The following is a 14,071-nucleotide window of genomic DNA, read 5'->3' on the forward strand; positions in this document are numbered from 1 at the left end:
AGGGGTAGAGAGAGAGGGAATGGCCAATTGGATTGGAATTTATATCAAAAGATTGCAGCTCGGAAAGAAGGAAAATGATAACGAACAAAGAGAGCGGTGATAAAGTGAAGAAGTGCTTAGCGAAAGCCCATAATTGAATAAAAGATTTGAACCTAATTTCACAAAAAATAGGTGAATTGATGAGTATGTTTACCCCTAAGCCAAGAGGCAATTGGAGTCTTTACGAATCAAAGGATAGTACCCATCAACACTGAGATCAGAAAACGGAATAGCAGAATTTAAATTAGTTTCCATAAGAGCAAGCAAGTCTGGTGAATTTTGCGAGAGGTAAGATTCAACTGATGGAAGGCTGCTTCGCAGATCAAATTAGTAAAAGACATACTAAAACAGTTAGGTGGTGGGGATGGTTTTTAATGTTTTATATTTTGATTTACTTTTGGCATAATTTAAGCTTAAAGAGAACTTGATTAATTCATAGATAAAACATCCTAAACAGTTGGTGTCTCTATTCACCCAACGTGTGGGGTCAACAATGACACATAGAAAATAAACAAAAAAAATAAAAAGATTTATCGTTAATGGTGGGGCGGAATAGTGTCGCAAATTTTGATTGCCGCAAATTTTTATTGTTGCAAATTTGATTGTCGAATAACAGAATTAGAAATAATGTCGCAAATAAGTTTAAGAATAGTGTCAAAAATAAAATAAAATTTAATGAATAGTGTTGAAAACAAAAAAAAAAGAAATAGTGTCGCAAATAGTAATATTGGAATAGTGTCGAAAACTCAAGCATAAGGGTAAGTTGTGCAATTAAAATATCTCAAAAACTACGCAACACATGACAAAACACCAAATGGATGAAAGTTAGGGAATTAGAATGTTACCACAATGCGCAACAAAGAATTGATGAAAAGCTGTTGAGTAAGATACATGAACACTTTTTCAATTTTGGACCAAAAAAGTAAAAAAAAAATTTTCACTCTTTTTCTTTTGGATGCTCATAAATTTTTTTATCCACCGTCACTTAAGTGTTGATATTTTACCAATTTATCGGAATTTCGATTAAAATTAGCCATTTTTTCCTAAGTATTACTGTTCTCTTTAAAATCTAGTTAATGTGACACCTTGTCTAGTAGGGGTAATTTGACCGGCTTTAAAAAAAAACAAAAAAACTGAAATATCGAACGTAAATAACAACTTGGATAAGAAATAATTTAGCGGTACATTATTTATATTTATTTTTAAAACAAGTATTCTTTAAATCGGGCTTTAAAGTTCAAGGTAGTTGTATAAAATATTATTTTTACATTTTATGACACTTTCTTAACATTTAATTTGTTGTCTTCTCTTACTTACGTCATTAAAGTCTATAAAATGAAAAGTTTATAAATTATTCACATGACTACTGTAAGTGAAAGTTTTATTGAAGATTTATCCAAGTTTCGTACCATGCATATTCATTTATTTGTTCATAGCCCAAATTACCACACACTATTGCTCAACTAATCCCGCAAGGGTAGGTTTAGCAGCTTCGCAAACTTTTGAAAATATCTTTTTAAAAAAAATCAAAAGCTATACTTTTTTGTTAACAAATTTTTAGCAGGTTAAATCATCTTTCAAATATTGAAAAAGTTATGTTAATCCGACGCGCCATTAATGGATCTGTTAGATTTAGTAAAAATTACTTAAATAGCCCCGCCCTACCCTAGTGTCGCAAATGAATTTAATGAATAGTGTAAAAATTGTAAAAAAAAATATTGTCGTAAAGGAGTTTAATGAATAGTAACAAAAATTGCATAAATTTTTTTATTTTCTTTAAAAATTGTTGTTTCATCGTTAAAACGGTTACTTTCTCAAAATAGCATAATTTCATATATCTCAAACATTGTCCCTTTTCAATAAATACTCTAGTCGAGTAAATGAAAATTATTGTTTATCGCTTTTTTTTATTACCCCAATCTTAGCAGGTTAAATTATTTTCTCAATAGTGGAAAAAAATGTAAGCCCGACGCAGCGTTCATGAGATCTGTTAGATTTAGTAATAATTGCTTAACAAGCCCCGCTCTACTCACTAAGTCAAACGCGCGGTTTCCTACATACTAGGTGTCAAACGCGCGGTATGGTTTCGAATGGGTTTAGCTGGACGAAGCCGAAACGAATGGGTTCGCCGTACTATGACACCGGTACAAATGGGTTCAGTCGTACATAGCATAAACGAATGGGTTTAGCCCTACGATGATATACATTTAACCGGTTGTTTTTTTTATTTACATCTTGTACCATTAAAACAAAAATGGTAGAACGCCATGAGGTGAATGTCGAATCAGAAAAATTAGAAGCTAACGATTTTACAGAGGTTGTTGAGGGAAAAGCAAAAATTTTGTTTCCTAAGTCAAATTCTGTTTTTTATAATAACGTGCAAGTATTTAATCGTGATTTAAGTATAGCAGTAATCAAACAATTTTTTAAAATTCGAGACAATGAGTTAAAAGAGCTCGTAAAGAAGACCTCAGAGTCCCGTTCAACCGAAATAAAACACACTGAAGCTAAAACTAAAATTGAAGAAACTGACAACTTGGATAAAGTTAAAAAAATTGTCCTTGAAGAAAATATTTCAACTAGTAATAGTGATATACCTGTTGCCATTGAAAAAAAATCTTATACAATTTTAGAAGCTCTATCTGCAACAGGATTGCGCTCGGTTAGATACGCTCTAGAAATTCCGAACATAAAAAAGATAATTGCCAATGATTTAAGTCATGAAGCTGAAAAAACTATTAGGCGAAATATTGCATATAATAAGGTTGATGCAGTTGTTCAAAGTAGCCTATCAGATGCAAGGTAAATATTTTTTTTTCAGCATTTTAATATATTTTTTTCAAAGACTTCAATTCTGTAATTAAAAATGAAGTTAGTCATTGAAAAATGTTTATTAACCTAATACATATGTAGTATAAAAATGTAATACTACATATTAGGTTAATAAACGTAAATGCTATATATCATTGTAAAGAGCTGCAATAGAGTATTTTAAAGCTGAAAATATTATCAAACAATTTGACAAAAAATTATAACATTTCAAGTACCGAATTTTTGGTATATTTGTTGAAAACACTGTAGTCAAAGTAATAATATCCTTACTAAAACTATGCCAAGTGGTAATTGTTGGCAGTGCTGGCAAATAATTTTGAGATTAATTGCAGGCAGCGTGAATAAAGAAACAATTTAAATGTAATAAATCCTGGCAGTAATTTGGTAGTGTGGAAGTAACAATTTCAATTGTTATAATAATATTTGTTTATTTTATTTTTATAAATTATTTTCCGCCTGTGTTAAAAAAACCAAGACCTTTAGATAAATAGACTGTCTGCCCAAACCAAAACCCTTAAAATGTATGCAGTGTGCTTATCTAATCATATCAAAGTCAGTTGGTGGTACGTACGTTTCACTTTGCCCTTCGCTGTTTAAGTCAGTCTATGTATTTATACTAAGCTGCACCTACTCTTGATTTAGTCGATATATGTATACTCTGCTTCACCTATGGCTATGATGTATGTACACTTTGAGGCACCTAGTAAACTTGAATTATATAAAATAATAGCTAAAATTTGTAACAATTAATAAACACAAATAATGGACAGAGTTGTTAACAAGGCCAAAAGTAGCAAAGCCAATGTCAAGGCCACAAGTTACTGGGCCAAAAGTTACAAGGCCAAGGCCGAGAGTTTTAAGGACAAGGCCAAGATTAAGAGTTTCAAGGCCTATGAAAACATTTTTGAGACCAAAGACTTTTTGCCTTACGTTAAAGCCAATTCTTAAAAAAACTGTTAGTAGCAAGTGCTGTGACAATAAAACCACATTTCGTAAAAATAGACCAAGGTTATGCACAGAATTTAACGAAATGAATAAGAAAATATGTAATTGTTTTTAAGGCCAAGGCCAAGACCAAAATTTTCAAGGCCAAGACCAAGGCCAATATTTTCAAGACGAACTCCAAGGCCTCAGTTTTTAGCCTTAAGGCCAGGCCAAGACCAAGGTCAGGGACTAACAACTCTAATAATGGGTAATACTAATAATGACTATTACTGTTTGAAATAAAATTTCTATTGAAAACACGAAATTCTTTGTTTTCAATTGTTTAATATATATACTGAGCTATGTGAACATTTGAGTATGAAAAATTTTTAACTTTATATTTTTGAATATCTTGCAAGCAATTAACCTTAGAATTATTTGCTGTTACTAAATTTTACATAAAATTATTATAAATTTATAAATTTTTATCTAAATGCATATGACTTGGTATTAAAAGATAAATGTTAGAGCAGGTTACAAATTGGTTTCTAGCCGCTGGATATATCCAGTGGGCTAGAGGGGGTTCCCAATCAGCAGCTTTTTCATACAAATAAAATGCAAATTTTATTCGTATGAGTGCCTTTTATTTAAAATAGTAATTTTTATATCCAAAAAGTAGCTATAATTTGCTTTTAGACCACCACCAAATATGAGAAGTTTATCTTGGAGTTAGGGTAGCTGTAAGGGTATCAGTTTAACACACCCCATAACTAAAAATCTTTCCTATAAATATTTTTAACTTAAATAAATAAATCTAGTATCAAATAAATAAACTTAATTTTACCTTAGCAGTACACGCATCAAGTTTTGGGAAGGGGTGTGTGTCCTCCCCTCGAACCTAAAATAATGAAATCAAAATTTTATAACGCGATTTAGAAAAAGATCTAAAATGCTATTATATAAAATAATAGAAACTAATAAAAAAACATATTTTGTTCCACTGAGTTCCACATTACAAGATGCATCAGAGTATGCATCAATCTTTCTGTAAAAGAAGCACTTTAATCTCCCTACAAAAATAAATTATAATAAAAATGTTTTTAATCAAAACAATTATTAATTTGCATCTTGGCTTTTAATAAATAACTAAAATTTTAAATTCCATAAATGAAACTAAATAGTAATCATTTTTAACAACAGATAAGCCAAGGCCAAGTTTCCTATCAAATACTTTTTTTTTGACAATATTGAAATTTAATTAGTTGTTTTTAATTGGAAGTTTGAATAAAATAATTTTTTTTAATTTGTGGCCCTCGAGTTGTAATCAAAATAAAGTAATGGTCCTGACTGCAAAAAGGTTGGACAACCCTGATTTAAAACTAACATGCAAACATACTTAAGTTTATAAATTAAAACTTACCCAATATATCCAATATTCTTTATAATTGGTTTTAAGGAAACAAAATGGTATAAGTTAAAAGACACTAATTATCATTATATTGCATTATATTGTAAAAATGTTTTATAATTTTTGATCAAGGTGAAGGTCAACGTAATGTAACTAAGTTTTATAGGAAGAGCAATTCAAACTTATTGTACTTTCTGATCTTTGATATAATTTTTTAAAAGTCTTTTAATAATAATTATTATAATTTATAAGATTACATCACATACATGATTACATCACAACTGTCACAAGTTTTAAAAGTCCTCCCAAAACCTTAAAATTAAGTTATGTAGAACTTTACCTCAGCTAACTCAAAATCTTTATTAAAATACAAAATCATAAATGAACTCTGGTAAAAATGACTGACTAATTTTACAAAGTGCTTTATTATCTAAACAATAAGATAAATGAAATAATTTTTTCAAAAACAAATAAAATAAAATGTTGTTTGTAAAATAATAATATTATTTACAACGAGGTATACATGTACTATAGATATACTATAGACTATATACTGTAGACTATAGTATATACAATATATAGTATAGACTTAAATATTGTAATATTATCATTATATACGATATACAGACTGCTTTTAGAGTTTATAGATTATAAGTTACATATTTATAGCATATTAACAATATTTAAAATTATAGAAATTTATATTAATTTATGTAAAATAATTTATTAAAAAATATATATATATATATATATATATATATATATATATATATATATATATATATATATATATATATATATATATATATATGTGTGTGTATATAGGGTTTTAGAATTTTTTTTTTTTAAATTATAAATAAAAAAAGTTACATGAATTTATATATATATATATTTTTTTAGTTTAGTTTAATATTTAATTTTTGATAAAAATGATTAGATAATGACTCAGTAAATAACCAAAATAAAATGTATAATCAAAATAAAATAAGCTGTCATTTTTTTTAAATAGAGTTAATGGTATAATGGAAAGTTTGTTTATTAAGTGAGGGATTTTCCCATTTTATGTGGAGCGCTTCTTTTACTTTTAATTTATATTTAATTGATATCTGGTATCCAAAATCTCAAATGAATTACAAAACCCAGGTTATTACAATTAAGGATGTAATTAAATGTTTATATATATTTATTAATGTTTGCACTTTAGACTCATTCTCATTTATTGAAGAGTTAAAGCAAGTTAATATAAAATTTATTGTTTCATATGGTGTTGAAAGTTTATTTATAAACATACCACTTAAGGAAACCATCAAGATTGCAACTGATTTATTCTTTAAAGAATAAATCAGTTGCTATATATATATATATATATATATATATATATATATATATATATATATATATATATATATATATATATATATATATATATATATATATATATATATATACATATACACACACACATATACAAGGGTATGAAAAATAATAGAATAAGCAACTTAAATAATATAAAACAATGGTTTCCTGAAGAAAAATTTATAAATTTTTTATGTTTAAAACATTTCGTTGATGCACCTTTGAGTTCAACAAACTGTTTTATAGTACTATTTTTAAATTTTGGGCACATTTCCTTGATTTCAGGGTCATTACTTATATATATATATATATATATATATATATATATATATATATATATATATATATATATATATATATATAAATATATATATAAATATATATATAAATATATATATATATATATATATATATATATATATATATATATATATATATATATATATATATATATATATATATATATATATATATATATGTATATGTATATGTATATGTATATGTATATGTATATGTATATGTATATTATATATATATATATATATATATATATATATATATATATATATATATATATATATATATATTAATTAAGGCAAAATCAATGAGATTTTGCAAGCTTATTATACCTCAAGATTTCTGAACGTTGATTATCTTTATGTTTTGAATTGTATTCATATCTGGTGAACTTCTAGGCAATGGAAGATTGAAAAGACAATCATGGACCAGTCAATAGAACATATGTTCTGGATCATTAATATAGCAAACAGTTTGAAATAGTAAATTGCATATAAAAAAGTAAGAAGGAACAAAAAATTATGCAATATAATATTTTGATTTAACTTGATTCGCTCTAAACAGAAGTTTTTGTTAAGCTATGACAAATAATGGTGGTCCTTAGGCTGCTCGAAATGTTTGGCTTTTTGATTATTCAGCAGTGACTACTTGTTTGGTCCCAAAAAGTAAAACCTGTTTTGGTATGATAGAACTTTACATAAATGTCAGAAACATTGATATTATTTTGTTTAAAGTTGATTTTTGTTTGTTTTTCTTGCACTAAATCAATCATATATAGACTAAATATAGACTGATGTTATTGTGACCATAACTTCAACTGAAATTTAAGCATTTTAGGGGCAATTTAGGCTGTATACATTTGGAATGGTATAAACTATTAACAAATGTAATAAGTTCCATTCCTACTTGGTCTCTGGTAGTACAAGGCTCAACTTTTTTCTCTGTGCATTGGCCTTGTTTGTGGAGGTTCGTATTTCAAAGTTATAGAGTTAAAAGATGGTTGTAACCATAACTTAAAGTAGTCTCTTTGAATGTAGTAGCCTTCATGGCCTTAGGGAGGTAAATTAAAAAAGCTCTATTATTTTTGATAATCTTTATCAGAAAAAATGCATTAAGTTTTAATAGGGCTTTAGCTTGATCTCTCTAAATTCTACTTTAACTAAGACATTGTTCATAAAGTTGTATTTGTACTATTTTTCACAAGGTATATATATCATATGTTCAAAATAAAATAAAACACACAAAAGTATGCTGCTTAATATGTAACAAGAAGCATAAGACATCTTGTGAATAAAACATGTCAAAATCACTATCATCAATCTGCAAAAAAAAATTTTAACTGAGACGACGAGAGTTGTCCATATAACTAAGTCTTCTACCTTTAGGAACACCTGATTTATTTTCCCATTATGGTTTTAATAACCTGTTTTCAATGGTTTTTTTCAGATCTTATGATTCCATTTCTTTACCAGGAATCTTTATAGGCAATTGTATTGTTAGTATCTTGTTACTGACTTGTGTTCTTTGTTATGTCTTAATGATTGCGCGCAAACCTCTGAAAAAGTGGTTAAATTTGAACAACTTTAAATAAATAGTTTAAAGTGAATAAAAGACCAAACAGTTTTAACAATTCAAATTAATTTGTTCTTTTCGAATAAATTTTAACTAACGACTTGAGCAACGACTTTATACTTTCATTATTAAACTTTAGTCATTAAAATTTTTATGTTTATTACTTACGAAAAAAGTACGCTTTTAAATTCTATTGATAATATAAATATGCAACCACTAAAAATGTAACATGCAACCCATGTACATTGAAATATTAAAAAAAAAAAATTTATTCTTCTTTAAATACATAGAAAAAGTTTGTAAAATAACTAGTATTTTAATTTTTAAACATTTTAATGCTCAAACAATTTTATTTTGTTCTAATTAATAATAAAAAAATTTAAAACAAACTTGTTGAACAATTTTATTTTCTTTTAATTAATAATAGAAAAAATAGAAAACAAACTAAAAAAAATAAATAAAAGAAACACTGAGACTTGCAAAATATTGTTATACTAATATGTTTGATAGTTAAAAATTAATCTTATAGAGTTAATAGAAAGGAAAGAAAAGAAAAAATTTCCCATTCGAGACTCAATTGCATTTAAATAATATTTGTTGTTTTACTTTTGCTTTTTATTAAAAATAAGAAAAAAGTTTTGGTTTAAAATGCATAAAAATAACTAATTTTTTGTTTATTTTAGCTAGTTCGTTGTTTTTTTTTAGGGCAATAAAATGGATTAAAAAGTAATTACATGCCTTGACTGTTTTAACATTTAAAACTATCTTTCAAACATTGGATTTGAAAAAATTTATTAGGAAGTTCTATTTAAAGACAATAGAATGTATGAAAAAAAATTTTTTAAAAAAAAGTTTTAAAATATTCAGAGTAAAGTTACCTTTTGTTTGTTGGCAATTAAGAGTTAACTGCTTTTAAAAATAAATAGTTTGCAAGTTATGTTAATGTAGAAAAGAAACGCTAAATTTTTTTTTTCTAAATAAACTTACCCAAAAATTTATTCCATGTTAAAAAATAGTTAATGGAAAACTTAAATTATTATTCAAATCTTTATTAACCAAATTAAAGCTTTTAAAGTGATCCTAATATTGTTTACAAGTTGTGTTTATGTGGTAAGAAACTCTAGAAAATATATTTTTTTCAAGTGAGGCATTTAAACTTACCCAAAAATTTATTCCATTTTTTAGGTTAAAAAAATAGTTAATGGAAAACTTAATTTATTATTCAAATAAAAAAATGGTGTTAATATTTTTTGTCACGTCTAAAGATTTTTTTGTAAGTATTATGTATATACAGTGTATATACAGTGTTCCACTCCTCCTTAAAAATCTTAAATATCCTTAAAAAATAAAAAATTCCTTAAATGTCTTTAAATAACCTTAAAAAAAGTTAAAATTTGACTGCTCTCCTTAGTTTCTCCTTATTTTTTTTTAATCATTTAGAAAATTTTATTAAAGAGAAAATTATGCTTATAGGTTATATTAAAGAAGAAATAGTTCTTTGATAGTTAGCAAACCTATTCGTATATTATATATATATATATATATATATATATATATATATATATATATATATATATATATATATATATATATATATATATAAATTAATATGTTAATTTATAATAATTTCTCTGTTAAGATTTATTAAAAAATAAGTAAAAAATAATTATGTTTTATATGTAATCGTTTTCTCCTTAATTCTCCTTACTTTTTCTTTCATAAAGTAATTAGTTACAAACTCAATTATTTAAAAATTTGAAAATTTTCTAATGTCTACAAAGAAAATAAAACATTAAAATAAATTATCAGTTAGTTGGATTTGTACCCTCATCCAATAGAGATATGTCTCATAAATAACACAATTAATAAACCTAAGCACTACATAAATGTGGTGATTTAGGAACAATTATTAGCTTTAAACTATTAATTGAAATGTTTTTAAATTAGATTAAGTTTGAACTATTAATAGAGATGCTTATAAATTAAAGAATATATTAGTTTTGTGCTTTTATTTTCTCTGGTTTATCCTTTATTTATTTTTTTATTCGTTAAGTTCATTTCTCTTTTCAGTTTATGGTTTTTTTATTTTTTATTTTCTCTTTAAATTAGTTTGGTTTTTTCAGCGCATTTTTTAAAAACACGCAAATCATCAATATATGCAAAAAACCATGGCCAAGTTGTCAATATATATATATATATATATATATATATATATATATATATATATATATATATATATATATATATATATATATATATATATATATATAGTTCTATAGTTTGTTGGCTTTAGGAAGAGCGGAAGGAAAAAAGTGATTCTTACGCCAACACATACGTCACTTTTAATTACTTTTGACTTTCGTCCAACATTTCCGTGTTGGACGAAAGTAAAAACCATTAATTTAATTACAAATTAATCGTTTTTTAAAAAAACCACAAAAACGCAAATTTAATTGACCAGAATGTTTTTAAAAACATTCTGAATGTTTTTATAACATTTTGAATGTTTTTAACAATATAAACAATGTTTTTATTTTTATTTTTTTTAATAAAATGTTTTTATTTTTATTTTTTTTAATAAAATGTTTTCATTTTTATTTTTTTTACTGTAAATCATGCGCGGAGTGTTGCTACATCGACTATCTTATAGCCTGACTCGCAAGGGAGTGCTGCTACATCGACTGACAAATAGCCTGACTCGCAAGGGAGTGCTGCTACATCGACTGACAAATAGCCTGACTCGCAAGGGAGTGCTGCTACATTGACTGACAAATAGCCTGACCCGCAAGGGAGTGCTGCTACATCGACTGAGGGTTTGGTTGGGGCAGGCAGTCTATCATTATTAAAAAAAAAAAATTCCGTTCTTGCATTTTAATTTTTACTTTTTGTCAACAAAGTATCGAAAAAACTTTCGGACAACATCTAAGGGTTCTATATATATATATATATATATATATATATATATATATATATATATATATATATATATATATATATATATATATATATATATATATATATATATATATATATATATATATATATATATATATATATATATATATATATATATATATATATATATATATATATATATATATATATATAGTATGCGTCTCCTGAGAAGGCTTTATTTTTTTCTTCTTTTTCTGCAAAAGCTGTATGTTATAAAAATAAGCAAAACTATTAAGCAGTTGCTGATCTATTACTCTATAGTATAAGTATATATATATATATATATATATATATATATATATATATACTCTATATATATATATATATATATATATATATATATATATATATATATATATATATATATATATATATATATATATATATATATATATATAGGGCGCAACAAATTGATGAATGTGCAAATGTTTGTTAAAAAATTCAGAAAAACAAACGTCATGTATCTTTACTTTATTGCTAACAAAGTTTTTCAAACACATTATAATAAAAACACATTAGTTCAGCAACTTTATTTCCAAATAATTAAGTGAAGAAAAACACATTTATAATAAAATCAATTACTAAAATTTAAAACCCATTTCCAAAGACTTTAAAAGAAACCATGCTAAAACGTGATTACTTTCTTCAATAGTGTTACTTTTAAGTAAAATAAGTACGCTATTAAAGAAAGTAATTATGTTTTAGCATGGTTGTTTATTGCTTTTATAAAAGCATGAAAAATTTTGCTTAAAATGAATGCATTTGCAATTGCTTTAAAGAAACCATGGTTAAATATGATTGCTTTCTTCAATAGCATGCTTTTTCCTTTAATTTTCTTCTTTCCCTTAAAGTGAAGTAATGTTTGTTTTCACATTAAAAATACTTTTAGATGTTTTGAAAACAATTTTTGGGTTTTGCTGAAACATATATAATCAAATAAGATATACAGAATTACTATGTCTATTATAGTTTTCATTTTTTATTATGCACTCAACAACGCCAATAGTATGATATTTTTATTAACTTATTAAATACCAAATATGATATTATTTTTAAAGATTTTAAAAAAGAAATGTCAAAACAACTTTTATTTTCAGTTCTTTTCAGGGATGCGGAGTCCCAAAAAGGACTCCGGATTTGAAAGTTACAAAAAGATTACTTTATCTTATCTAAGGAGTTCTAAAAATATAAATAAGTTTATGAACTACTAATAGGAAAAAAATTTAGACTTCTAGATTAGAGGAACAATCGCTTTTTGAACCCGGAGTCCTTAGGTATAATGGTGGCAAGGACTCCGGGACTCAAGGACTCCGGGCTTAAAAACAATAAGTTTCAAGTCATTAAATATCATGAACTTTTTTCTTATAGCAGATCATAAGTCAACAATCATGTTCAAAGCTTCTGGACACTACAGACTTGGAAAAAGTAGAGATATAAAGCCAGAGTCCTTTTGGGACTCCGCATCCCTGGTTCTTTTTATTTAAATTTTTTCAAGTTTATAAGTTTTTTTTATTAGTAAAAAATTGAGAAAAATTCACCATTTTGTATTAATTGATAACAGTTTACAATAGTTAGGTCATTGCTTATTAGTTATTAATTTTGCGCACATTTTGCAAATGCTTGAAAAAAAATTTTTTTTAATAAAAATTGATTTAATAACTTTTATATATTTAATAACTTAATAATTAGAATAAAATCTATTTGAAAATTAAAAATATTTGACATTTAAATTTTTTGAATTTTGAAACAAAAATTCCAAAAGAGCAAAATAGAAACAAAAATTTAATTTGATTCAATCCAAATACAGAAAAATGTTTCAACAAATAATGGTAAAGCATTTTTAAAATTAATAAATAAACATTTTCGTCCCTCTTGTTTGGGAAAATATTAAGTACAAAAAAAAAAGTTGGGGGGGTGGGACTTTGATTTTCCAGTTGCCAAATTTTTTTTTATTTTAATGGACTAATGGTCTAGAAATAATACCTATATATACCAATAAATAACCTAGAAATAATTTGCACAAATAAAAGTAATATTGTTAACTATTGATAACAGGCTCAGTCCGGAAGGCGTATATATAACCACGCAAATAATAATTTTTGTTGACAAATAAAGCACAGCTGTTATCATGTTTTTTAAAAAAAATTTTAAAAAGCTAGACTGAACTAAAAAAATCTTTAAAAAAAAAAAAATATCTTAAAGGGATCCCAAACCTCCGAGACATGTTGTGTTCATATTAAAGAGAATGATAAAAAAAATGTTTAAGCTAAATTTTTTTGATTAAAACAAAATAATAAATGCATACCAAGAAAAACTTTTTTATTTTAGTCGAAGCTTGTCTTCTCCATTTTGTTGAAGGCCAAAAAGTCAGCATAATATACGCCACAATCTACTGGCTTGATAATTTGTTCAAGCGCCTTTCATTCCTAAGAGTTTTAATACATGACATTATTGATTTTTTTGTTTGTGTAAAAGATCGATTATGTAAACAAACATTTTTCATTCTTTTTAATACGAACACAACATGTTAGGTTTTATTTAAAATGAAAAAATGATATTTAAACTTTATTTAAGTTTATTTGGTCAAGTGGTTCGATGGTTTTAAACAGTGCAGGCTATAATTACTATTACAAAGTAGTTACAGTGAGAGAAAAAATGCTGTACAATTACAAAGCATTTCACTTTTGA

General features: G+C 25.4%; 1 protein-coding gene across 1 annotated transcript in view; it reads left to right on the forward strand.

Moving 5' to 3' along the window:
* Window positions 1-2,119: 2,119 nt before the first annotated feature.
* Window positions 2,120-14,071, forward strand: part of LOC100201984 (tRNA (guanine(26)-N(2))-dimethyltransferase) — a 74,745-nt gene continuing 62,793 nt past the window's right edge. Inside the window, exon 1 of the mRNA XM_065792036.1 lies at window positions 2,120-2,841. Coding sequence (XP_065648108.1) covers window positions 2,294-2,841 — 548 coding nt within the window. The 5' untranslated portion in view covers window positions 2,120-2,293. The remainder of the gene's footprint in view (window positions 2,842-14,071) is intronic.

Source organism: Hydra vulgaris, chromosome 03 (assembly GCF_038396675.1).
Source record: "Hydra vulgaris chromosome 03, alternate assembly HydraT2T_AEP".
NCBI classification, from domain to species: Eukaryota; Metazoa; Cnidaria; class Hydrozoa; order Anthoathecata; family Hydridae; genus Hydra; species Hydra vulgaris.